The sequence below is a fragment of the Loxodonta africana genome, chromosome 2 (genome assembly GCF_030014295.1).
Source record: "Loxodonta africana isolate mLoxAfr1 chromosome 2, mLoxAfr1.hap2, whole genome shotgun sequence".
Classification (NCBI taxonomy): Eukaryota; Metazoa; Chordata; class Mammalia; order Proboscidea; family Elephantidae; genus Loxodonta; species Loxodonta africana.
The window spans coordinates 85,313,845-85,341,650 of NC_087343.1; the positions used below are offsets into that span (position 1 = coordinate 85,313,845).

The window sequence follows — 27,806 nt, forward strand, 5'->3', positions numbered from 1 at the left end:
TATAAACCCAAAACACAATTGCATGTATTGGTATTAATTTCATGAATTTGGTAATTATATTATAGTTATGTAAGAGAATGTTCTTGTGTTTAGGAAATATATCCTGAGGTACTTAGTGTTAAAAGGACATTATGTCTGCAACTTGCTTTTAAATGGTTCAGGAAAAATATATACATATCTATACGTATATATGTATATCTATCCTTCTATCTAGAGAGAGGCAGAAAGATAAAGCATATGTAGTAAAATGTTAACATTTGGGAATCTGGGTGAAGAGCTTCCCAGAATCTTCATAATATTCTGCAACTCTTCTATAAGCCTGAAATAATGAAACAAACAAACAAACAAAAAACTCACATGTTAAAAGAATTTAAAAACAAAGCTTAAATAGAAACTAAACTATAATGAGCTGGATTAAACTAAATCATCCCTTGTAACGTGTATGTTCTAGGGTTACAGTACCTAAATGCCATGTGATGACTTCATCCTGTGTTTGAACTATGGGGACACCATCATTCTTATAGCATCCCATGACACTATTTGACATTCCCTTGTTGCAGACACATCATTTATTTATTGCTCTGCCTCTGGTTCTGTTTTCATTAATGTGGGAGACATAAAGTAGTTCTGAAATCAGATAGCACTTCTTGGTAATCTAGTAGCCATCCAGATATAATGGCATGAGCTTCTATTAATTTTTTTTTTAATGATATTTCATTGTGTTTTAGATGAAAGTTCACACAGCAAATTAGGTTCCCCTTCAATAATTTTTATACAAATTGTTCCATGCCATCAGTTATGATTTTTACAATGTGCCTGCATTCTCATTTCCATTCTGTTTGTTCTGTCTCTATTGATCTAGCTTCCCTTCCCCTCCTTGCCTTCTCTTCTTTGCTTTTGGGTAAATGTTGACCATTTGGTTTTATATAGTTGATTAAGGAAGCACATTACTCACGGGTGATATTGTTTATTTTTAAGCCAATCTGTTATTTAACTGAAATACCTATATTTAAGTATCATAATGTTCCTTAAATATATGTAAGCATAAAATTAGGTAAAAATTGCTTATTCTTATAAGTTTTATGTAATGATAAATCCAAAACACAATGACCTATAGAAATAGATTCAAATCTAAGTTCTAAAGTTATCTTTGGGCAATAGTCTCAGGGGTTCCTCTACTCTGTATCATTCCAGTAGGTCTGTCCTTTTTGAGGAATTTGAGTTTTGTTCTACATTTTTCTCCCATTCTGTTCAAGACCTTCTATGGTGTCCCTGGTCAGAACAGTTGGTAGTGATAGCTGGGCACCACCTAGTTCTTCTAGTCTCAGGTTAGAAGAGGTTGTGGTTCATGTGGGCTATTAGTCCGGTAGACTAGCTTTTTCTTGAAGCCTTTGATTTCCTTCATTCCCTTGCCCCATAGGAGTAGAGACCAATGGTTGTATCTTAGATGGCTACTCACAAGCTTTTAAGACCCCAGATGCTACTCATCAAACTAGGATATAGAACATTATCTGTGTGAACTATATTATGCCAGTTGACTAAGCTGTCCCTCAAGACTATGGTCCCAAGCCTTCTAACCCAGTAAACCAATCCTGCGAGTTTGGGTATGTCTAGGAAGGCTCTGTAACTGTGCCCCCATGTGGTTTGTTATATATGTGGCTGTGTATGTTGTACTCACGTACATGTATATCCATATCCCTACAGATACACCTATACATGCACGTGCATTTACTGTTGTTAGGTGCCGTTGAGTCAGTTCCCACTCAGCGACCCTATGCGCAATAAAATGAAACACTGCCCGATCCTGTGCCATCCACACAATTGTTGCTATGCTTGAGCCCATCGTTGCAGCCACTTTGTCAGTCTGTCTCACTGAGGGTCTTCCTCTTTTTTGCTGACCCTCTACATGCCCTTACTAGCATATGCTGTATTTACTTGGGTAGCTATGGATGTGTATAGAATGTGCATTTACTAGCGTATGCCATTCTTAACACATATATACACATATATACATCCATATCTACCCACATAACCACATTCATATTTTTTATTGTTGATGCAAAATTGTATATGATGCATAGCATTTGCCTAAATTGTCCCTTTTTCTCATATACTTCTTACTATCTTTATTTATCTCGTCAAGTTCTGCTGACTTCACCCATATTAGGTCTTGTCTTTCCCATCACCAAAAGCAACAAGTGCCTACTCTCTAGAAAGTGATTCCACCTCCCTATCCTTCCCATCCCTGGTAACCATCAAAGAACTTTTCTTTTTGTGTGTATATCAATTCTTGATTTTTTTATAATAGTGGGACCATACAATATTTGTCCTCAGATTCATCCATGCTAAAAGATGTTTTGCCCTAGCAAAGATGCATCAATTGGTCTCAGCCCACCGGGATCAAAGGAGAATGAAGAACACCAAAGACACAAGGTAATCAGGGGCCCAAGAGACAGAAAGGGCCACATAAACCAGAGACTACATTAGCCTGAGACCAGAAGAGCTAGATGGTGCCTGGCTACAACTGATGACTGCCCTGAAAGGGAACACAACAGAGAACTCCTGAGGGAGCAGGAGAGCAGTGGGATGCAGACCCCAAATTCTTATAAAAACACCAGACTTAATGGTCTGACTGAGACTAGAAGGACCCCGGTGATCATGGCCCCCAGACCCTCTGTTGGCCCAGGACAGGAACCATTCCCGAAGCCAACTCTTCAGACAGGGATTGGACTGGACAATGGGTTGGAGAGGGATGCTCATGAGGAGTCAGCTTCTTGGATTAGGTGGACCCTTTAGACTATGTTGGCATCTCCTGTTTGGAGGGGAGATGAGAGGGTAGAGGGCATTAGAAGCTGGTGAAATGGACACCAAGAGAGTGGAGGGAGGGAGCGGGCCCTCTCATTAGGGGGTGAGCAATTGGGAGTATGTAGCAAGGTGTATATAAGTTTTTGTGTGAGAGATTGACTTGATTTGTAAACTTTCACTTAAAGCACAATAAAAATTTTAAAAAAAGAAGATGTTTTGCATACTTCTCGATATTCTTTATAGTTGTGTAGTATTCTGTTGTGTGTATGTACCACAGTTTGTTTATCCATTCATCCATTGATGGGCACTTAGGTTGTGTCCATCGTTTTGCTGTTGTGAATAATGCTGCAATGAACATATGTGCACAGCGTATGTCTATTTGTGTCACTGCTGTTATATTTCTAGGATATATACCTAGGAGTGGGATTGCTGGATCATAAGGTATTTCTATTTCTATCTCTTTGAGGAAGCGCCATACTATTTTCCACAGTGGTTGTATCATTTTACACCAGCAATGTATAAGAGGTCCAGTCCCCCACAACCTTGCCAGCATTTGTTTTCTGATCATTGCCGTTATTGCAGGGGTGAGATGGTATCTCATTGTACTTTTGATTTGCATCTATCTAATGGCTAATGATTGCAAGCGTCTTTTCTTGTATTTGTTGGCTATCTGAATGTCCTCTGTGGTGAAGTATTGTTCATGTCCTTTGCCCATTTTTTTTTTTAATTGAACTTTAGATGAAGGTTTACAGAACAAACTAGTTTCTCATCAAACAGCACACACATTGTTTGTACTGTTTCTATTGTTTGTACATTGGTTAACAACCCCACAACATGTCAACACTCTCCCTTCTCAACCCTGGGTTCCCTATTACCAGCTGTTCTGTTCCCTCCTACTTTCCAGTCCCTGCCCCAGGGCTGGTGTGCTGCTTTAGTCTTGTTTTGTTCCATGGGACTGTTCAATCTTTGGCTGAAGGGTGAACCTCAGGAGTGGCCTCATTACTGAGCTGAAAGGGTATCCAGGGGCCATACTCTCAGGATCTCTCCAGCCTCTGTCAGGCCAGCAAGTCTGATCTTCCTTTTTGTGTTGGAATCTTGTTCTACATTTTTCTCCAGCTCTGTCTGGGACCCTCTATTGTGATCCCTGTCAGAGCAGTCAGTGGTGGTAGCCGGGCACCATCTGGTTGTACTGGACTCAGTCTGGCAGAGGCCATGGTAGATGTGGTCCATTAGTCTTTTGGGCTAATCTTTCCCTTATGCCTTTAGTTTTCTTCATTCTTCCTTGCTCCCAAAGAGATGAGACCAGTGGAGTATCTTAGATGGCCGCTCACAGACTTTTAGGACCCCAGACACTGCTCACCAAAGTAGAATGTAGAACATATTCTTTATAAACTGTGTATGCCAATTGAGCTAGAGGTCCCCTGCGACCATGGGCTCCACAGCCCTCAGCCCAACAATTTGGTCCTTTAGGTCCATGTGTCTATGGAGCTTCCATAGACTTGCCTTGTACAGGTTGTGCTGGCTTCCCCAGTATTGTGTGCTGGCTTCCCCAGTGTTGTGTACTGTCTTACACTTCACCAAAGTTACCACATATCTATTGCCTATTAAGTGTTTCTGCATCCCCACACCTCCGCTCCCTTGTAACCATCAAATATTGTTTCTTTTTGTATGTAAACCTTTTCATGAGTTTTTACAGTAGTGGTCTCATACAATATTTGTCCTTTTGTGACTGACTTATTTCACTCAAAAGCATAATGTCCTCCAGATGCACCCATGTTATGAGATGCTTCACAGATTCATCATTGTTCTTTAGCACTGCATAATACTCCATTGTGGGCATGTACCACAGTTTGTGCATCCATTCGTCTGTTGATGAGCATCTAGGTTATTTCCATCTTTCTGCTATTGTGAACAACCCTGCAGTGAACATGGGTGTACATATATCTATTTGTGTGACGACTCTTATTTCTCTAGGATATATTCCTAGGAGTGTGATTGCTAGATCAAATGGCATTTCTATTTCTAGCTTTCTAAGGAAATGCCATTTAGTTTTCCAAAAAGATTGTATCATTTTGCATTCCCACCAGCAGTGCATAAAAGTTCCGATCTCCCCGCATCCTCTCCAACATTTGTTATTTTCTGTTTTATTGATTTGTGCCCGTAATGCTGGGGTGAGATGATATCTCATCGTGGTTTTGATTTGCATTTCTCTGATGGCTGGAGATCATGAGCATTTCCTCATGTGTCTGTTGGCCACTTGAATGTTGTCTTAGTCATCTAGTATTGCTATAACAGAAATACCACAAGTGGATGGCTTTGACAAGGAGAAATTTATTCTCTCACAGTCCAATAGGTTACAAGTCTAAATTTAGGGAGTCGGCTCCAGGGGAAGGCTTTCTCTCTCTGTCGGCCTTCTCATCAATGTACCCCTGGATGAGAAGCTTCTTCACACAGGGACCCTGGGTCTAAAGGACACGCTCTGCTCCTGATGCTTCTTTCTTGGTGGTATGAGGTCCCCCACTCTCTGCTTGCTTCCCTTTCCTTTTATCTCTTGAGAGATAAAAGGTGGTGCAGGCCACACCCTGGGGAAACTCCCTTTACCTTGGATCAGGGAGGTGACCTGATTGAGGATGGTGTTACAATCCCACCCTAATCCTCTCAACATAAAATTACAATCACAGAATGGAGGACAACAATGTAATGCTGGGAAACATGGCCTAACCAAGTTGATACACAGATTTTTGGGGGGACATAATTCAATCCATGACAGATGTCTTCTTTGGTGAAGTGTCTGTTCATTTCCTTTGCCCATTTTTTAATTGGATTATTTGTCTCTTTGTTGTAGAGGTGTTGGATTTTCTTGTAGATTTTAGAGATTAGATTTTTGTCTGATTTATAATAGCCAAAACTTTTTTCCCATTCTGTAGGTTCTCTTTTTACTCTTCTGGTGAAGTCTTTTGATGAGCGTAAGTGTTTAATTTTTAGAAGATCCCAGTTATCTAGTTTATCCTCTGGAGCTTGTATGTTGTTGGTTGTGATCTGTATCCTGTTAATACCGTGTATTAGGGCTTCTAGTGTTGATCATATTTTTTCTTCTATGAACTTCATGGTTTTTGGCTTTATATTTAGGCCTTTGATCTACTTTGAGTTACTTTTTGTATATGGTGTGAGGTATGTGTCCTGTTTCATATTTTTTGCAGATGGACATCCAGTGTTGCCAGCACCATTTGTTAAAAAGACTGTCTTTTCCCCATTTGATAGATGGATTTACATCTGAGTTCTCAATTCTGTTCCATTGGTCAATGTATCTGTCGTTGTACCAGTACCAGACTGTTTTGACTACTGTAGCTGTATAGTAGGTTCTAAGGTCAGGTAGTGCGAGTCCTCCTACTTTATTCTTCTTCAGCAGTGCTTTACTTATCCGAGGCTTCTTCCCTTTCCATATAAAGTTAATGATAAATTTTCCCATCTCTTTAAAGAATGTTGTTGGTACTTGGGTAGAATTGTTATTTCACAATGTTGAGTCTACCTATGCATGAATATGGTATGTTTTTCCATTTATGTAGCTCCCTTTTGGTTTCTTGCAGTAGTGTTTTGTAGTTTTCTTTGTATACGTCTTTTACATCCTTGGTTAGATTTATTCCCAAGTATTTTATTTTGGGGGGGCTATTTTTTTTTTTATTATAAATGATTTTTTTTTTTTTTTTTATAAATGATGTTGTTCTCCTGATTTCCTTTTCATAATTCTCTTTATTGGTGTATAGGAATCCAACTGATTTTTGTATGTTTATCTTATATCCTGCAACTCTGCTGAATCTATTAGTTCCAGTAGTTTTCTTGTGGAGTCTTTTGGGTTTTCTGAGTATCATATCATCTGCAAATAGGGACAGTTTAACTTCTTTATTACCAATTTGTATGCCCTTTTTTTCTGTTTCTTGCCTTATTGCGCTAGCTAAGACTTCCAACACAATGTTAAATAGGAGTGGAGATAAAGGGCGTCTTTGTCTTGTTTCTGTTCTCAAGGGGAATGTTTTCAACCTCTCTCCATTGAGAATGATGTTGGCCATTGGTTTTGCATAGATCCCCTTTATTATGTTGAGAAATTTCCCTTCTGTACCTATTTTGTTGAGAGTTTTTATCAGGAGTGGGTGTTTGACTTTGTCCAATGCCTTTTCTGCGTCGATTGAGATGATCATGTGATTCTTTTCTTTCCTTTTATTTATGTGGTGGATTATTACATTGATTGATTTTCTGATCCTGAACCATCCTTGCATACCTGGTATGAATGCTACTTGGTTGTGATATATATATATTTTTAAATATGATTCTGAATTCTATTGGCTAGATTTTTGTTGAGAATTTTTGCATCTATATTCATGAGAAATATTGGTCTGTAATTTTCTTTTCTTGTGGTGTCTTTGCCTGGTTTTGGTGTCAGGGTTATGCTGGCTTTGTAGAATGAATTTGGAAGTATCGTTTCCTTTTCTATGTTCTGAGATAGTTTGAGTAGAACTGGTGTAAGCTCTTCTCTGAATGTGCGGTAGAATTCTCCAGTAAAGCCATCTGGGCTAGGGTTTTTTTTGGGGGGGGGGGAGGGAGTTTTTTTATTACCTTGTCAATCTCTTCCCTTGTTATGGGTCTGTTCAGAATTTCAACATCATTTTGTGTTAGTTTGGTTAGGTCATGTGTCTCTAAAAATTTGTCCATTTCCTCTAGGTTTTCAAATTTGTTAGAGTACAGTTTTTCATAATACTCTGTTATGATCCTTTTTATTTCAGTTGGGCCTGTTGTAATGTCCCCCATTTCATTTCTTATTTGGGTTATTTGTGTTCTCTTCTGCTTTCTTTTTGTCAGTTTGGCGTGTGGTTTGTCGATTTTGTTGATCCTTTCAAAAAAACAACTTTTGGTTTTGTTGATTCTTTCTATTGTTTTTCTATTCTCTATTTCATTTATTTCTCCTCAGATCTTTATGATTTCCTTTCTTCTGGTGGCTGTGGGCTTCTTTTGCTGTTCTCTTTCTATTTGTTCAAGTTGTGTAACTAATGTTTTGATTTTGTCCCTTTCTTCTTTTTTGATGTGTGCATCCAGTGCTTCAAATTGACCTCTGAGCACTGCCTTTGCTGTGTCCCAAAGGTTTTGGTATGATGTGTTTTCATTCTTATTTGAGTCTAGGAATTTTTTGATTCTGTCTTTGATTTCTTCTATTTCCCAGTGGTTTTCAAGCAGGGTGTTATTCAGTTTCCATGTAATTGATTTTTTTTCCCATACTCTTCCTGTCGTTAATTTCTACTTTGATGGCACTGTGTTCAGAGAAGATATTTTGTATTATCTCCATGTTTTAGATTTTGTTGAGGGTTCCTCTGTGGCCTAAGATGTGGTCTATACTGGCGAACGTTCCATGTGCATTGGAAAAGAATGTGTACTTTGCAGCTGTTGAGTGGAGTGTTCTATATATGTCTATGAGATCAAGCTGGCTGACTGTGCTCTTTAGCTCTTCTGTATCTTTGTTGAGTTTCTTTCTAGATGTTCTGTCCTTTACTGACAGTGATGTGTTGAAGTCTCCCACTATTATTGTGGAACTGTCAGTTTCTGTTTTCAATGCCGTTAGAGTTTGTTTTATGTATTTTGGAGCCCTGTCATTGAGTGCGTAGATGTTTATTATGGTTGTGTCTTCATGTTGGATCATCCCTTTAATCATTACGTAGTGCCCTTTTTTGTCTTTTATGGTGGATTTTGTTTTAAAGCCTATCTTATCTGAGGTTAGTATTGCCACTCGTGCTCTTTTTTAGTAGTTATTTGCTTGATATATTTTTTTCCATCCTTTGATTTTTAATAAATTTACGTCTTTGTTTCTAAGGTGTGTCTCTTGTAGAGAGCATCCGGATGGATCCTATTTTTTTATCCATTCTGTCACCATGTGTCTCTTTATGGGTGCATTTAGGCCATTTACATTCAGTGTAATTATTGATAGGTGTGAGTTTCTTACTGTCATTTTGTAGTGCTAACATTTTCTTTGTTCCTCCTACTGTCCTGTGCTGAGTTCCTTTTGTTTATGGATTTCTTTTGTTTTTGTAGATTTTGTGTTTATTGAGACTTTATGGTTTACTTCTTTCTTTTGATGAATATGTTTGTTAACTTTCTTTGTGGTTACCTTGAAATTCACCCTTATCTTCCTAGGTTTGAACCAGTCTCTTATTACTTGGTATCACCTTGCCTTCCTCTCAGTTACAAAGTTCTGTACCTATACTGTTTATTCCCTCTTTTATTGTTCTGACATTGTTGTCATTTACAGATTAACCTCTCTGGTTCCTTGTTGCAATTGTTTTGGTTTTGGATAGTCCTTGGGAGTTCATTTCCTAGGTTGGTATCTGGCTGGAACAAGCACGCATCCTAGATTCAGGCTGTGGTCTGATATTGTTTGTTCTCAGACCAAGGGACTCCGTTTAATAATTCTTGTAAGTTTGGCTTGGTTTTTACATATTCTCTTAATTTCTGTTTATCTGGAAATGTCCTAATTTCACCATCATAATTGAATGAAACATTTGAAACATATATGATTCTTGGTTGGCAATTTTTGTCTTTCAAGGTTTTATAGATGTCATCCCATTGCCTTCTTGCCTGCATAGTTTCTGCCGAATAATCAGAGTTTAGTCTTATTGTTTCTCCTCTGTATGTGACTTTTTGTTTTTCACGAGCTGCTTGCAGCATTTTTTCTTTGTCTTTGGTTTTAGCGAGTGTGATTATGATGTGCCTTGGTGTTTTTCTTTTGAGGTGTATCCTATATGGAGTTCATTGAGCTTCTTGGATAGTCCGCTTTTCATCATTCATGATATTAGGGAAACTTTCTGTCAGCAATTCTTCAGAGATCCTCTCCATGTTTTCTGTTTTCTCTCCCTGTTCTGGAACTCTGATCACTCACAAATGTTTGCTTTTGAATGTATCCCACATAATTCTCAAAGATTCTTTATTTTTCTTTGTTCTTTTTTCTGATTTTTCCTCAGAGTTGCATCCAAGTGTTTGTCTTCAATTTTGCTGATTCTGTCTTCCATCGTTTCAAGCCTGCTTCTCAGCCCTTCTATGACACTGTCCATTTCTAAAATCTTGTTGTTTATCTTTTGGATTTCTAATTGTTGTTTTTGAATGATTTCTAGTTGTGTTTTTACTTTGGCATTTTGTTCCTGTATTATTTTCCTGTTTTTTTTTTTTTTTTTTGGTCTGTATTTTCCATGAATTTGTCTTCCTTTTCCATAAATCTGTGTATTTTTTCCTCATTTTTGTCTGCTTTTTCCTTCAACTCTTAGATTGCTCTGAATATTAGAGATTTGAATTCCGTATCAGGTAATTCTAGTGCCTTTTCTTCTACTGGAAAGTCATTTGGTATTTTATTTTGGACACCTACTGGAACCATCCTGTCCTTTTTTTAAAATATGTTTTGATATTGTCTGCTGTCTTTGGAACATTCAGTAGTTATTTTCTTCATTTCTTGATTGTAGATTTGTTTGTTGCATCCTGCTTTTTTGTTTTATTTGGTTATGTCTGAGCAGGCAGGCTGTGCGTTCTTTGTTGTTTGCTCATCTGTAGTCATGGTACTTTTCGCCTCCTTGTCCAATGGGCAGGGCCAGTCATTCAGCTATGGTGCAGCAGGGCAGATCCAGCTGAAGGGGAGGGGCTGGAACAGGTCATTTGTGGCACATATTAGGGGAAACAGGGCAGGTCAGGAGTCAGTGCTGGGCAGGTTCTAGTAGGCTGTGCCTGTGCTTCTTCAAGGTGTGATGCTCAGTGCATGATGCTGGTAGGCAAGAAAGAGGGGGGAGGTTGTGATGTGTGGAGCTAATAGGGGTATGGGAAAGAGGAGAGAGAAACAGGATCCAAAAACAAAAAAGCAAACAAATAAAGAAAAAAAAGAGTGCTAAGGGAGATTACTGTTGGATCCAAAAACAAACAAGCAAACCAATAAAGAAAAAAAAAGAGTGCTAAGGGAGATTACTGTTGCAGTGGATAGATGAGAAACTGAGAAAGGGAGAGAAGCAAGAGGAAAAAAAATGAAAAAGAGAAAAAATAACTAGATAAAAATTTGGAAAAGAAAAAAAGAAAAGAAAACCCCCCAGGAGTCCCAGAGTCCCACCAATGGGGCTGCTAACACTGGGCAGGTGGCTCCCAGGCTGCACAGTATAGCCTGGCTCGAGGGGGTATAGATGTCACACAGCACCAGGTATTTAGGAGACAGGAATAGAAGATAAGTGTAGAGAGATGGGAAATGGAGAAAGACAGAAAGAGAAAATGAGAGAGAAAAGAGAAAAAAAAGAAATGACCCCAGGGATCCCACCATGCAGCTGCGCGCAGATTAGGGGAGTGGCTCCTAAGCCGTGCAATGCAGCCTGGCTAGAAGGGGCTCCCAAGCTGCAAAAGGAAAAAGAAAACAAACAAACAAAAGAGAACTAAGCAAAACAAGGAAAAAAAAAAAGCCCCAGGGCCCCCACTAACGTGGTGTTGTGGGTGGGGGGGAGTGGTTCCCCAGTTGAGCGTGGCTTCACAGCCTTTCAAGAAGCAGCAAAGATGGCACACGGAGCCAGGTGTTCCGAAGAAAGGAGGGGGAGGTGGTAGGAGGCACAGAAGAAACCAAAAGGGATGGAAAGAACCAACACTAGCTCAGATACTGAGCAGGGCGAATCCAAACAGCTTGAGGCTAAAGCAGTTACCTCTTGGCCAAGAGACTGCAGCTGGTGGGAAGCAGAGGAGGTGGGGCGGGGGAGGGGAGGAGTGTTAAGAAAGGGTATAGCACTCCTTACCAGGGGCTCTGTCTCCTGCTGGGAACTTTGTGAAGCTGCTTTCTCCTACTCCCTGTCCACTGATCTCTGATGTGGGTGGGGTGAATCCAAACAGCATGGACGCTGCACTTTCCAGCCGGCTGAGCCACTGCAGCCAGCTTGCGAGCTCAGAGGTAGAGCAGCAGAGAGAGGATGGGGAGTGGGGAAGTGTGTATCACTGGTTACTGGGTGCTCTGTCTCCTGCTGGGAGTTCCAAGAAGCTGCTTTCCTGTGCTCCCTGTCTGCCGATCCCCAACAGGAGTCCAAGATGGTGGATCCGTGGTGCATTAGCTGATGGGGCCTTCAGCCCTCTCTCTCCTCGCTCCCTGTCTTCTGTCAGTTTCTTATTCCATTCGGTGCTTGCGTGAGTTCTTTATCTCTTCATTTGACACTTCAGGTTCAAGGACTGACGTTTGTCTCTGTTTTACTTAGTTTTTCTGGTCTTTGCTGTGGAGGGACGGCATGGTGCTTGCGTCTGTGGCACCATGTTGGCCCGAAGTCCTCTCCTTTGCCCATTTTTGATTGGACTGTTTGTCCCTTTGTTGTTGAGTTGTTGAAGTTTTCTATATATTTTAGAAATTATATGCTTATCAGATATATCATTGCCAAAGATTTTTTCCCAATGTATAGGTTCTCTTTTTACTCTCTTGGTAGTCTTTTGATGAGCATAAGAGGTCCCAGTTATCTAATTTATCTTCTGTCATTAGTGTCTTTTTAGTTTTGTTCGATAGGCTATTTATGCCAAAAATTAGGTCTCCTAGTTTTGACCGTTTGTTATCTTCCGGGAACTTGATGGTTTCAGGTTTAGCATTAAGGTCTTTTATCCATTTTGAGTTAGTTTTTGTGCATGCTGTGAGGTATGGATCCTGTTTCATTTTTCTGTATGTGGATATCCAGTTTTGCCAGCACCATTTGTTAAAAAGATTGTTTGTTCCCCCATTGAATGGACTTTGACCCTTTGTAGATGATCAGCTGCCCATAGATGGATAAATTTACTTCTGAGTTCTCAATTCTGTTCCATTGGTCTACATGTCTGTTATTGAACCAGCACCAGGCTGTTTTGATTACCAGGAATTTATGGTAGGTTTTTTTTTTTTTTGGCACTGGCTTTTTTTTTTTTTTTTTGAGATTGGGAAGTGTGAGGCCTCCTACTTTATTCTTCTTCAATATTGCTTCAGCTATTTGTTCCTTTTTTTCCATATAAAGTTGGGGATTAGTTTTTCCATTTCATTAAAGAATGTTGTTGGGATTTGGATCAGGATTGCCTTATATCTATAGATTGCTTTTGGTAGTATTGGCATTTTCAAAATGTTGTCTTCTCATCCATGAGCATGGAATGTTTTTCTGTTCATGTAGATCTCTTTAGTTTCTTGCAATAGTGTTTTATAGTTTTCCTTGTATAAGACTTTACATCCCTGATTAGGCTTATTCCTAGGTGTTTTGTCCTTTTGGGGGCTATTGTAAATGTTATTGTTTCTTTTATTTCCTTTTCAGAATCCTCCTTGTTAATATAGAGGAATCCAACTGATTTTTTGTGTTTTGATCTTATACCCTGCCACTTTGCTGAATTCTTCTATTAGTTCTAGTAACTTTCTTGTGGAGTATCTGGGATTTTCTGTGTGTAAGACTGTTTCATCTGCAAATAAGGATAGTTTTACTTCTTCCTTTCCAACTTGTGTTTCCTTTATTTCCCTTTCTTGCATTATTGCTCTAACTAGGACTTCCAGTACAAATACCGGATAAGAGTGGTGATAACGGGCATCCTTGTCTCATTCCCCTTCTCCAGGGGAAGGCTCTCAGTCTTTTTCCAGCAAGACTAATGTTGGCTGCTGGTTTTGTATATATGCCCTTAATTTTGTTGAGGAATTTCCCTTCTATTCCTATTTTGCTGAGAGTTTTTATCAAGATAGGATGTTGGGTTTTATCAAATGCATTTTCTGCATCTGTTGAGATGATCATGTGATTCTTTTCTTTTGATTTATTTATGTGGTGAATTACATTGATTGATTTTCTAATGTTGAAGCATCCTTGCGTTCCTGATATGAATCCCACTTGATCATGATGTATTATTTTTTTGATATGCTGTTGAATTCTGTGGGCTAGAATTTTGTTGAGAATTTTTGCCTCTATATTCCTGAGGGATACTGGTCTGTAATTTTTTTTAGTGTATCTTTGCCTGATTTTGGTACCAAAATTATACTGGCTTCATAGAATGAATTAGGGAGTATTCCCTCCTCTTCTGTGTTCTGAAATAGTTTGAATAGAATTGGTGTCAACTCTTTTCTGAATGTTTGGTAGAATTCATTGAAGCCATCTGGGCCAGGGCTTTGTTTGATTGGAAGTTTTTTTTTTGTTTTAAATGACCTCTTCAGTTTCTTCTTTTGTTGTGGGTCTGTTCAGGTTTTCTGCCTCTATTTGTGTTAGTTTAGGTAGGTAGTGTGTTTCTAGAAATTTGTCTATTTCTTCTAGGTTTTCAAATTTGTTGGAGTATAATTTTTTCATAATATTCTGCTATGATCTTTTTATCTTAGTTGGTTCTGTTGTAGTGTCACCCATCTCACCTGTTATATTGATTATTTGCATCATCTCATTTTTTCCCTTTATCATCTTGGCCAGTGATTTGTCATTTTTATTGATCCTCTCAAAGAACCAACTTCTAGTTTTATTGATTCTTCCGTTTTTCTGTTTGCTATTTCATTTACTTCTGCTCTGATCTTTATTATTTTCTTTCTTTTGGTGACCGTGGGTTTCTTTTGCAGCTCCTTTTCTGTTTGTTTGAGTTCTAGGATTAAGCTATTGATTTTGGCCTCCTTCTTTTTTCATGCATGCATTTATTGCTATAAATTCTCCTCTGAGTACTGCTTTTGCTATGCCTCAGAGGTTTTGGTGTGTTATGTTTTCATTCTTGTTTGATTCTAGGAATTTTTTAATTTTATTTCTTCTTTTACCCAGTAGTTTTTAAATAAGGTGTTATTTAGTGTCTATTTATAATTTCTTCTTTGTTCTTTCTGTTATTGATGTCTAGTTTTATAGAGTTATGATCAGAGAAGACGCTTTGTATTATTTCGATGTTTTTTAATTCATTGAGGCTTGCTTTGTGGCCTAAAATATGGTCTATTCTGGAGAATGATCTATGTGTGTTGGAGAAGAATGTGTACTGTGCTGCTGTTGGGTGGTGTGTTCCACATTGGTGTATGAGGTCAAGTTAGTTGATTGTATCATTTAGATCTTCTGTATCTTTGTTGAGTTTATTTCTAGTTGTCCATCACTGAAAGTGGTGTGTTAAAAAAAAATTAAAGCCTCCTACTATTATTTAGAATGCTCTGTTTCTCTTTTCAGTTCTGTTAGTGTTTGTTTTATGTATTTTGGAGCTCTGTCACTGGGTGTGTAATTGTTTATTATGGTTATGCCCTTTTGGTGAATTGACCATTTAATCATTATATGATGCCCTTGTCTCTTATAAAAGATTTTAACTTAAAGTCTCTTTCATCAGAGATTGCCACTGCTGCTGTCTTTTGGTTACTGTTTGCTTGATATATTTTTTTCTGTCCTTTGATTTTAAACCTATTTATGTCTTTGTATCTAAGGTATATCTCTTCTGGCAACATATTGATGGGTCTTTTTTTTTTTTTTTAATCTATTCTGCCACTCTTTGTCTCTTGACTGGTGCATTTAAACCATTTACGTTCAGTGTGATTGATAGGTATGAATTTATTACTGTCATTTTGTTGCACTTTTTTTGTGGTGGTAACGGTTTCTTTGTTCTGCTTAATTTTCTGACCTGAGTTCATTTGTCTGTGGATTTTCTTTTTGTTTCTTTCGTTGTTGTTTTGTGTTTGCTGAGTCTTTTTTATTCTTTATTTTGGTGAGTGGATTTATTACTTTTCTCTGTGGTGCTCTAAAATTTACCTATCTTCTCCATATGAAAATTCTGTAATTTCAACATTTACTCGCCCTTTTTGTTTTGAAATTGTTGTCTTTTACAGATTGTTATCTCTGGTTCCCTGTTTTCAGTTTTGGTGCTTTACGTCTGAGAACCTTTTATCAGGGTTGGTATCTGGGTGATAATGTCATGTGTCTTAATCTTAGGTTGTTGTATGGTGTTGTTGGTTCTCTGTCCAAAGGACTCCCTTTAATATTTCTTATAAGGTTGGTCTGGTTTTTACAAATTCCCTTAATTTCTGTTTATCTGAGAATGCACTAGTTTTGCCATTGTATTTGAAAGACAGTTTTGTAGGCTATATGATTCTTGGTTGGCAGTTCTTTTCCTTCAGGGTTTTATATATGTCATCGCATTGCCTTCTTGCCTGTGTAGTTTCTGCAGAGAAATCAGTGCTTAATCTTATTGGTGCCCCTTCGTAGATGATATTTTATTTTTCACAAGCTGCTCTCAGAAATCTTTCTTTGCGTTTGGTTTTGGAAAGTTTTATTATGGTATGTCTTGGTCACTTTCTTTTGGTGTCTATCCTGTATGGGGTTCTCTGAGCTTCTTAGATGGAAACCTTCTTGTCTTTGATGATATTTGGGAAGTTTTCTGAGACGAAATCTTCAAAAATTCTCTCTGTATTTTTTTTTAACTTCTCCTCTTCTGGAATTCCAATTATGTGTAAATTATTCCTGATGATAGTATTCCACATAATGCTTTGGCTTTCTTCATTTTTCTTCATTCTTTTTTCTGATTTTTCCTCAAATTAGTATCAAAGGATCAGTTTTCTATTTTGCTGCTTCTTTCTTCCATTGATTCAATTCTAATTCTTTGTTCTTCCATTGAGTTATCTATTTCTGATATTTTATTGTTGATAATCTGGATTTCTAGTTGTTGTTTTTGTATTAATGATCTATTCACTTTGTCATTTTTTGTTTTTTCTTGTATTGTTTTCCTGAATTCTTGTAGGGTTTTGTCTCTGTTTTCCTTGATCTCTTTGAGGATCCCATAGATAAGTCTTTTGAATTTCTTGTCAGGTAGATCTATTACCATTTCTTCCTAAGGAAGGTTTTCTGTTTCTTTATTTTGCTCATTTGTTTGCATCTTTTTATTCTGATTCCTCATATGGTTTGTTATTGTCTGCTATCTCTGAGGCATTAAGGTGTTAATTGATTGATTATATGTATGCATATTTTGTGCTGATTTTTTTCTTTTGTTGTATTCAGAGCTTTGTTTCTCTTTCTTTTTGGAATGTCTTTCTTCCTTTGTATTATCTTAATTGTTGTTGTTTTGTGGTTCTGGCGTATGTGTGACTTAGGTGGTGTCTGTTGGCTAAGTGTGATTTCCTTTCACTAGTGGATATGGTGGGTCACACCCACATACATCTCCTCTGTGGTTAGACTCGTATGTCTTCCCTTACTGGATTGAGTGGATGTGGGAGAGCAGGCTCTTTCCCTGATATTGGATGACAAGGTTTGGGTGGTCAGGGCCCCTCCACAGCCCTTGTGGGACTGTGGGATCCTTCCGGGTTGTTAGTGAGTTAGCGGTTAGTGCATTTTCTGAAGGTAAGGGCAGGACACCTCTGTATCTGCTATGAGGGAAAAAAAAAAAAAAAAATTTTTTTTTTTTTTTTTTTTTTATGAGGGAGTGCTACCCAAATGGATGGGATAGGCCTGCTGTGTGTGCACAAGTTGGTATCTGAGTAGGTGGTAGGGTATCAAGGAGTTTTGGTGCAAGTGTAGACGGCCTGCAAGAACAGTTTGGGTGTGCAATGTGTGACATTGCAGCCAGGTGGACATTGGATGAGAACACTAGATTCTCCTGCTTGTGGTTTGGCTGAGGTGCAGATAGCACCTGTCAGGATGCGTCTGGTGTTGCATTTGAGTGATGTGTCTGTCCAGCTGGTCACTGAGGTGTGTGCGCAGAGTTTTCTCTGGTTGAGTCGGGCAGTGTGTATGCACACTGACAGTTGCCAGGTGGTTGAAATGAGAGTATATGGGTCTCTGGTCACCAGGTGGGTGGCACATGAAATCGTGTTGCTGGTGGGTAGAGTGACTTGGGGTAGTTTGTACATGCAAGAGCCTATGGCTGCAGGTCCGATGGTGTGGAAGCACGTACTGCGGATCTCCAGGCTGGTGTGCCTGTGTGGGAATGGGTGGGGGCAGGCACTGACCTTTGGTTGCAGTTCCAACAGCATGGGAGTGTGCACTGCAGATCGCTGGGCACGGGTCGGGGCGGGGGCTCACTGCTGGTCACCAAGAGGGTTAGGGGTGCAGAAATGGGGAACGTGTTCCCCTAGTCTCTGGCATGGGTGCTGGGATACTCCTCACAAATGCGAGGAGAAGGGGGCTGTCCAGAGTCTAGTCAGTTGGGGGATCTCTAGCCAGCACTCAGAATTTTTCACTTTGCCAGCACCACCCACCCAAATGTTCAGGGACCTCTGCTGGTGCAGACTTCTGTCCCTATTTTCTGGCTCCTTCTCTCCTCTGTGGTTGCCAGGTTCCCTAGGGCTTCTTACCTGCCTTCCTGCATATTCCCTCCTTAGATCCAGTTCCTGTTCTCATCACCTTCATTTGCTGCTGGTTTGCCAGCACAGTACTCTGTCTCCTATTGAGGATACTGTGAAATTGCCTTCTGTGTTCCTGTGCTTTTCACCCTGTGCTGCTCTCTTTGTCTCAAGATAGCCATGATGCTCAGGGCTGGCTGGTAGGGCACCTATAGTCTGTAAGTCTCCTCTTTTGCTGCTTTCATTCAGTTTCTCCTTCCCTTTGGTGCTCAGTCTAATTCTGCATCCTTCCGTTTGCTGTTCTGGGTTTCCAGATTGTCATCTGTATCTGTTTCACTTGGTTTCTTGGTTCTTTGCTGTAGGGGAATGGCATATTGTGTGTGACTAAGCTGCCGTCTTGAGTCCCACTGAAGTTCCATTAATGTCTTAAAGATTATTTTTTAAATAAAAACATTCAATTTAAAACTTCCCATTGTGAACTCTAGGATCCTTGATAATGTATCCTTCTACCCCTATGTGAGAAACATTTAGAAAATAGATGGACTCTTTTCATGGAGACATAAAACCCTGTTGCCATCAAGTCGATTCTGACTCATAGCAGCCCCATAGGACAGAGTAGAACTGCCCCATAGGATTTCCAAGGAGTGGCTGGTGGATTTGAACTGCCACACCTTTGATTAGCAGCCTGAGCTCTTAACCACTGTGCCACCAGGGCTCTTTAGAGGCATAGTACCCATATAATTGTGTGTGAAAGTACTGTGCATTCTGGCTATATACCGTAGACAGATTTGTGAGAAAATTCATCCCAGGCTCAATCCCATTCTAGTACATTTAAAATTATTTTTAATGATGTCACAATGATTTTTGAATGGTCATGTTCAATCCTTATGGGACTTTCAACTCACACAGGCACCTGATAACCCAAGATAACACCATCCAGAAATAAGTCTTTTAAATGTAATCCAAAATGGGTCTTGTAAAAACTGAATTAACGTAGAATATTTTGTCAGCATGATGAAAATTAGTAGCTTCTAACTGGGCATTTCTAGACTATTCAATATTGCAAAGTTATTTTAAGAAATTTTAGAACATTTTTTTTCCACCAAGCAGAAACCATGCATTTCTTCAGTATATAAAGTTAGATCTTCCAAACCAGGACATACTGGTTTTACAGTAATAATTTATTTTTATGTATGGTTTTTCACGTGCAGGTAGGCCATAGAAAAAGGCTATTTAAATAAAGTACTTAGACCATTCTTTACAGTAAAGGTGATCCTAATTTTGAAAAGCTAGGCTTTATTTTTCATAAGTTATCTCTCAAAAGATGTTGAGACATATGGGCAGTGACTGTTATGATTCAGATTATTTTCACCCTTTAATATGAATCTGTATATAAAGAATATACATAACATGCATACACCATGTACATCTATATAGCACTTAATGGGTGAAAAAGAACAGTAGCAGTAGTGTTGAATTTACATGTGTGTGCCTCTCTAGTCCTGTCCCCATTCTACTGCCCCCACCCCAAGGTAATGACTGTCTTAATTTTATATTACTAATTAGTTTCCTTTTAGTTTTTCCATATGTGAATTCCTAAAGAACATACAGTTAATTTTGCTTGTTTTTGAGATATCTAAAAATGAAGTAATATTGTATGCAGTCTTCTCTGACCCACTTTTTGTCTTCAACGTTGTTTCTAATATCCATTCATATTTCTGGCTATGGCTTAGTTTATTCGTTTCACTGCTATGTGATAATCCTGTTGTTGAATATACATAAATTTATTTCTATTTTCCTGCCCAAAGACTTTAGGTTTGTTTCCAATGTTTAGCTATTAGAAATGATGATGCTATGAAAATATGCATGAGTTTATCAAGTATACACATATGGGAATGGAATTGTTGCTTTTTAAGATTGTCACATCTTCAGCTCTACAAATTGTTTTCCAGAGTGAGTGTATCATTTAATACATCCATCAACAGCGCAACTCTAAGACTTGGTGTCCTAGTGGGTGTAAGATTGTGTCTCAGTGTGATCTTAATTTACATTTGTTTGATTACTGACGGGGTTGAAGATCTTTTCATACACTTATTGTCTATTAGCTAGTCATGTTTGTTCCTCTCTGAAATATCTGTATAGTTTTCCCATTTCTCTTTTAGGTTTTTTTTTGTCTTTTCTTAGATTTGTAAATATCTTTATGTTTTCTGGATACAGTCTTTACTGGTTATATGTATCACACATTTGTTCTTTCAGTGTGTGATATCTTCGCCCTAATGGTGTGTCTTTTGATGAAGAGAAGTTTTTAATTTTAATGACTTTGAATTTACTGATTCTTTCCCTTATTTTGAGTGTTTTGTGTCATGTTTTATAAATCTTTTCTTAAGAATACAAAAATATTTTCCTCCAAAGTTTTAAAGTTTGCCTTCCATATTTAAGCCTTTAATCTATTTGAAATTGATTTTTGTGTATAATGTGAATACCCAAATTAATTTTTTTTTCCACATGGATAACTAGTTTCCCCAGGGCCATTAAATGAATGATTCATCCTTTCTCCATTAATATAAAGTACTACCTCAGTGATAGTCCTAGCCTGGAAAGCAGGGAAAATGGGACTAGTGAATAGCTAGCAATCACTGCCATAATGTACAAGACTTCAATGGAGAAAACAATAACACTTTATTGATATCCATATAATTATATATCCATATAATTATATTTCTGGGCTTTTTGTTCTGTTCCATTGGCCTATTCCTTGCTACTACCACAAGATTTTAGTTAATACAGGTTTAGTTTATGGCAGGTATGGCAAGTTTCCAAGTTTTTTATTTAAGAATATATTGGCTACTCTTGAGAGTCTACTTTTCCATACAAGTTGTAGAATTATAAATTTAGAAATCTAAAAGCAGTTGGCCTGAAGCCACATTTTTAAAGTATATACTGTATCATTCCATTTATTTAAGAGCCTAGAAAATGCAAACTAATCTTTAGTGGTGATAAAAAAATTAGTGGTTACTTGGCATAGGTAGAACTGAGATTACACAGGGCCTTGAGGAAACTTGCAGGGTGATGGATATGCCCATTATCTTGGTTCTGGTGGTGGTTTCAAAACTTACCATATTGTACACTAAAAAATTAATAACTACGTAAAGTAGAACATGAAAAGTTACACTCCATTACATATCTGTGTAAAGTTCATAATCGAATTAAAAGCAAATGACTCTTCTGGCCTTATAAGGACCCAAATTTCTGAACTTTCTCTATTTCCTTTGATTTATTCTTCCAGTCCAACCAAGCCTTTCCTGAACTCTTCTCTTTCTCACAATACTTGCTAAAACAGAAATTGAAACGTGACATAATTATTACTTTGACTCCAACCATTTCCTTTAAAGCTACATGCTCATAAGGCACACAGTCTGTCCTCCAAAGTATTAACCTAATGTTTTAATACTTCATAACATGGGCCAACTGCTTTTTAGCTTCTGTTATCAGTTTCCATTGTCACCAGTTTGCTAAGTCAATGCCACATACTTTATCGTTTTGTTAAAGCAGAGCCTCATTTATTGTCCACATATCTTTATTAATTATGATAACACTAAGTGCTGTAACAACTAAACCCTCAAAATCCAATAGCTTAACACAGCAGAAGTTTATATCTTGCTTATGTAAAGTCCTAAACTGGTGTTCCTGATCATCAGGCTGTTGACCTCCAAATGATTCAGAGGCCTAGTTTCCTTCTGTATTGGAACACCATCTTCAATATGTGGCTTCCATGGCCATGCACAGAAGCACCTCTGTGGGAAGTGTTATGAACTAGGCCTGGAAATGGTAACCCATCTTGTTGTCTGCTATAGATAGCCTCCTAGAACTTTATGTGGCACCCGTTAAGCCTTTACTTAAGAGGCTGAGCGTTGAAATACAAGGAGCTGCATTTAGGGCCTCCAGTCTTGAATTGTGCATCATCTTGAATTGTTGACCCTGCCTTTTCCTGGATGGAAGAGGTTGTACAGACAGATGAGACTCGGTTTTTTCACTATGTGAGGAATAAAGCAAACCAGTTGCTGTTGGGTCTATTCCAGTTGGTGTCTATCCCATATGTGTCAGAGTAGAACTGTGATCCAGGAGGTTTTCAGTGGCTGATTTTTCGGAAGCAGATTACCATGCCTGTCTTCTGAGATGCCTTTGGGTGGACTCGAACTGCCAACCTTACGATTTTCAGCCCGAACGTGTTAACTGTTCGCACCACATAGGGACTCCATGGGAGGAATAAAAAACTCCTACCAAACCTGTTGCTGTCGAGTCAATTCTGGCTCATAGCAACCCTATAGGACAGAGTAGAACTGCCCCATTGGGTTTCCAAGGAGCAGCTGGTGGATTGGAACTGCTGACCTTTTGGTTAGTAGCTGAGCTCTTACCCACTGTGCCACCATAGAAAGGGATAATTGATCTGAGAAGAACTTGAGTTACTTCACATCCCCAGATTGCATTTGAATTTGACCAGTTAGACTGCATTGCTCTAAAATTGTCCATTTTTTACTCTAAAAAGCAAGAAACCATCATTGAAAGGTATTTTCTAATTATAGACAGAATTCATGCTCATATTGAAAATTTAGAAAATGCAAAAGCTATAGAAAGAAGAAAATAAAACCACCCATCATCTGGAGATAATCGCTTTTTAACATTTTGTTACTTAGCATTTCTTTTTATTACTATTCTAGCACATATAATAAATATATCAAACAAAAAAAAGATATGATAAAGAACATGAAGAAGTTAGGCATGGAGTTGGGTACATTTTGCAACTAATAAAAATGCCCTAATACAGAATCAAGTTGATTATGACTCATAGCAACGCCATAGGACAGAGTAGGATTGCCCCATAGGGTTTCCAAGGAGCAGCTGATAGAGTCGAACTGCCGACCTTTTTGGTTAGCAGCCCGAGCTCTTAACCACTGCACCACCAGGGCCCCAATACAGAATCTATAAAGAACTATATATTATTCTATTAGTATGCCACAAGTTATTTATCAATTTCTTTATCTTTTCTGTTATTGAAGAACCTTTGGTTTGTTTCTGGTTGTGGCTATTACAAAGATTGCTGCTGTTAACATTAGTGTGTGTGTGTGTGTGTGTGTGTAGGTAGGTAGATAAATATATTTATTTTTGTATATCTGTTTATCTGTCTAATCTCCATATCCTGGTTCACGTATGCTTGCATGCCTGAAGGTTATATAGGAAGGGAATTACTAGGAATAGAATTTTTAGGTTATAGGGTATTCATATTTCCAACTTTAATGGGTAATGCTAAACTGTTTTCCCAAAAGAATGAATGAACCACAGCTACATGTTACAACTTGGAATAAATTTCACAAGCATAATACTGAACAGAAGTTACAGGACAAAAAAATTACATACCCTATGATTCCATTTATATTAAATCAGAAACAGACAAAAATTAAACTGTATTGTTTAGAATAGATACATTGGTGGTAAAACTATAAAGAAAAGTAAGCTATCACAAAAGTCAGGGTAATGGTGAACTCTAGGAGAAAGGAGAGGTTGTGACAGGAAAGTGACATACAGGTGCTTTCTGAGGTCCTGGTGATGTTCTAGTTCTTGATTTGGTTACACTGGAGTTCACTTTATAATAATTTGTTAAAATGTACATTTATGTTTTATGCACTTTTTTATGTATGTTATTTCACAATAAAAAAGACACAACAAAGCCTGAAAATTGATTTTCATGAATACGATTTAAGATACTCTTAGACTATTTTATTTTTCCCATTTAAGTTTTAATACAATAGAAGGAATATTAAAAGAAGCAAAATAACCCTGGAAAGCTCTTCTTTTAACCTAAATGCTCATATCTATGCCTTTTTATAAGGTTTGTCTCCATGATGCCCAGATAAAGTAACGAACATGCCATTTTAGCAACAAATAATGGTTTCAAAACTAATTTTCATTTTTCCTTTTCTGTATTCTCAGCTGCATATTAAAAATTCTTTTTGGGGTTGTCATATAATACTGCTGTGGGGTAAAGTCCAAAGTATTTCCTCTGTTGTATTTCCAGCGTAGTGGTACCATCCTGAAGAACAGGAATGTGTCAATATAACAGAAACATGTACCTTGGTTAGACAGTTATTTTCATTAGTTAAAAAAAAAAAAAAATGCTTCGGAGATTTTCCCCAGGGTTGCAACAAGTTTATGTGAAAAATAAACACAAAACTACTTAACAGCTTTGCATTTCTCTAGTCTCTAGTGGAATAGGAATAGTGTCACTGGAAGAAACAAAAATATACGATTTAAATAACATTAAAATTCTGGGCATATTCTTGCATCCATAACAAATCTGCATATATTATTATTGTTTTTAGCTCTTTAGAAACAGATCTAACTTCATTCTATTTGGCGTTCTTAGTGATATCTCTTGGCATTCTTATATCTCGTGCAAAACTCCCAAAGGGGTCACAGGGCTGCTCAAAGTGAATGTGGATGTTTGGGATGCTGGCAGCATCTGAGTCCCCCCACAGTAACTTCTGGCAGTCCCTTTTGACTGAAGAAACCAGGTTAGAGCTGGAGTTCTTGGTGTGGGGGGACAGCTTCCTTGGTCAGCAACACAGTCTCCTTCAGTTCCTTTCTGACCCATTTCCAGTGCCACTGGCCTGAGTTTCTAAAATGATTGAACATTCCTGTGATGCATAAAAAATAGCTCCTAATGTATATAATGCTCATGTGAATTTTTTTCTCTCGAACCCGTTTTGATGCTACAATGTTAATGAAAGAATGAAACAGAAAATTCCCATAGCTAATTAATTTCTTCATCTGTGTGCATTTGGATTAGAGACAAATGAGAGTAACTAATTTAGGCTTAATGGAACTGCTCATCACTGTTTATATCTTCTACTTTTAACTATATAATTCTGCCTTATTTTAATGCAGGTACAGCCTGACCGTTTGGACTGGAAAAGATGATAACTATTCCGTTGAAGATTTGCTTTGCATTAGAGACCATTTTGACAAAAGCCAAGTTTTCTATGACATCTTGGAACCACAAAACTATGAATTTAAACAAGCTGTTGGAATCAAAGTTAATCTCTAAGAAGAAGGTTCTTATAAATTATTTTACGTTTTGATTTCATAAGCTTTTTTTGCTTTGGTCTGAATCAATTACCATATAAATTACGATTGTTGATTTAAGCTCCAATTCAGCCAATCAAAAAACACTTATGAGTGCTCACTCTATTAGGAATATGTCCTTATAACATTACACTTACCTAAATGAATTGCAAAGAAGAGATTTCAGTCTAATACATAATTAATTATTAATCTAGTAGTTAATAAATTAATATAATAAGCCAGGAAAAGTCTAACAATAATCTGGGAAAAGGCGCTCTGAAACCTTTATAAAAAGTAAGTTTGATTTACTGAAAATGATTGAAAGAATCCATGTGTCATAGTAACTCATGTATGAATACTTTTGCTGGCATTTATATTACAGAGGTGCCACAAAAATGTGGCATATGCTTTCCTTTTTTCTAGAGAACTGGTTATTTCAAAAGAGTAAGAGGGCTTAAAAATACTTTAAAACTTTCACAGGGGTGAGCAGCTTTTGCATACAAAGATCAAATCCATTTATTGAAAACAGTATAGATTAAATCGGATGGATCTAGAACTTCCATGTTATTGGGAAGCATACTGGCAGCAATATATGTTTTTGTATCCTTTGTTTCTATTATAGTATCTTTTTTATAGTGAGCAAAATACTCCCTGGAGAGCAGAGTTTTAATCCTTGTAATGTATAATTTGTTTTCCAAGTGTCTCACAACATCACCATAATCCAGACTGGTGTTCTACTGGAATCTCATGAGCTACCCCTCATGACTTCATCTCTCACTCTCTACTCAGAGGTACCCTGAGTATTTCTGTTAAACAAAACTTTCTTAAACACGTCTTTATGCCAAGTCAGAAACCTCTAGGGGGCTTCTTCTTTTATTGAATTTTCCTCTTTCAAGATCCTTTATAATGCATTTCCACCCTAAGAGTCAACTTGATGTCCTCCAACACAGCCCCCCATTTCAAGAGTGCCGATAATATCAATGATTTATAGATCTAACTTCAACAGTTAATTTTACCTATTTAATTGTTCACTAATGGTGCCATGCATGGTATATCTCCTCAGCTAAATTAAAGTATCTAAAATATTTTCTTAAGTACTCTTTTCAGGGCCTGGCATAGTCCTGAGCAAGGCATTCAGAAAAAACATATTGCTTCTTTGATTTACTGAAAATGTAATTTACCAATGAATGTCCTAAGACATGTAATTTGTCTTTTGCTAATCATCCATTTTTCTCCAAGAATGAAGTGTTTCTATGTAGAGAAAAGAGCTTGGGTCTTGAGGTCAGACAGACTTGGCTTTACAGCCCCACCTTTGTTCCTTACGAGTTCCGGATTTTGGGAAATATTTAACCTCACTGAGTCTTGGTTTCCTCACCTATAAAATGGGGGGAAAATAAGAATTCCCTTAGGCTTGTTATGAGGATCAAGCGAGATTCATGTAATAGAGGCATCTAGTCAGTGCCCAGCATGTACTGTGTCCTCGACAGATAGTTAGTTCCCTTTCTTTTGTACTTACCATGTCCATGTATATTGATAGGTAGACAGACAGGTAGGTAGATAGACAAAGAGACAATTAAGGGATATAAGATGAAACATTCATATATAAATACTTGAAGACAATGACAGTATTTCTGTTTTAAATTTTAGCTTCAGCTGAATGCAGTGTCAAATAATACCTAAAACTTTACTTTCTATAGTTGTTTGCCAAAGACAAAAAGTGCAATTTCATAATTATAAGAACACAATTTTAACAAAGGATAACTTAAAAAATACAGTAAAAAATGTTTAATTTATGAATTTTCTACAATGACCATGCATTACTTTTGTAAATAGACTTGAATTTATAAATGAATTGCATTTTGATGAAATTTGAAATAAAATTTATTTGTTCAGAAGATTATTTTTACTATTATTTGACTCAATAATACTTTTTAAAACATTAATCTTTTGGCAAACTTCTTTTATATTGAGAAATCTATCAACTGAGTGTTACTTAGATTAAGGTTTGAAAGTAGATTTTAAAGTGTCCTCAGGAACAAAGAAAATTGTAACATGTATCCTGTTGAAAAGTAAATTTTTACAAGTGGATGGCTTTAACAGATTTATTTTCTCACAGTTTAGGAGGCTAGAAGTCAGAATTCAAAGCACCACTCTAGGGAAAGTCTCTCTCTGTCAGTTCTGAAGGAAGGTCCTTGTCTCTTTTGAGCTTCTGCTCCTGGGTGATCTCCATGTGGCTTGGCACCTCTCTTTCCCCATTTCTGCTTCTTTTGCTTACTTGTTTAATCGCTTTTATACAGGCAGATTACAAACAAATTCTGTTCCTAAATCTGTCTTTAAATCAAATTTGTATATAAGTCCGAACACTTAGGTACAGTTCGTATCTAATGTTAGTCAAATGTTTGTCTTTGTATATAGTATATAGTGTACCTTTCTATGCATAAAAAACATTAAAGAAGCACTTCTAGATACACTAGAACATCTTTAACATAACAACACAGTAGTAATAATAATAATGTTTTGATGTGTATTGCAAAGTAGGGCCTGTCTGTTATCATAAACCATTGTATGTATCTTCTCCACAGTTGAAGACATACTTGCAGGGCAAATGTTACCCAAAATACTCAAAAGATTCTATCCTGTAAAA

At 37.6% G+C, this 27,806-nt stretch overlaps 1 protein-coding gene across 8 annotated transcripts in view; it reads left to right on the forward strand.

Annotated features, from left to right (window-relative positions):
* The window catches only part of FAM151B (family with sequence similarity 151 member B), a 73,635-nt gene extending 46,631 nt beyond the window's left edge, over positions 1-27,004 (forward strand). For 4 of the 8 annotated variants that reach the window (XM_010588246.3, XM_023545587.2, XM_023545588.2 and 1 more), the window contains one exon: positions 24,986-27,000. In XM_010588246.3, the coding sequence (XP_010586548.1) occupies positions 24,986-25,145 (160 nt within the window). In that variant the 3' untranslated portion in view covers positions 25,146-27,000. Of the gene's footprint in view, positions 1-2,334; positions 2,453-24,985 lie in introns of those variants that run through there. The other 4 variants (XM_023545591.2, XM_023545592.2, XM_023545586.2 and 1 more) reach the window with 3 other exon arrangements.
* The last annotated feature ends 802 nt before the right edge of the window (positions 27,005-27,806 follow it).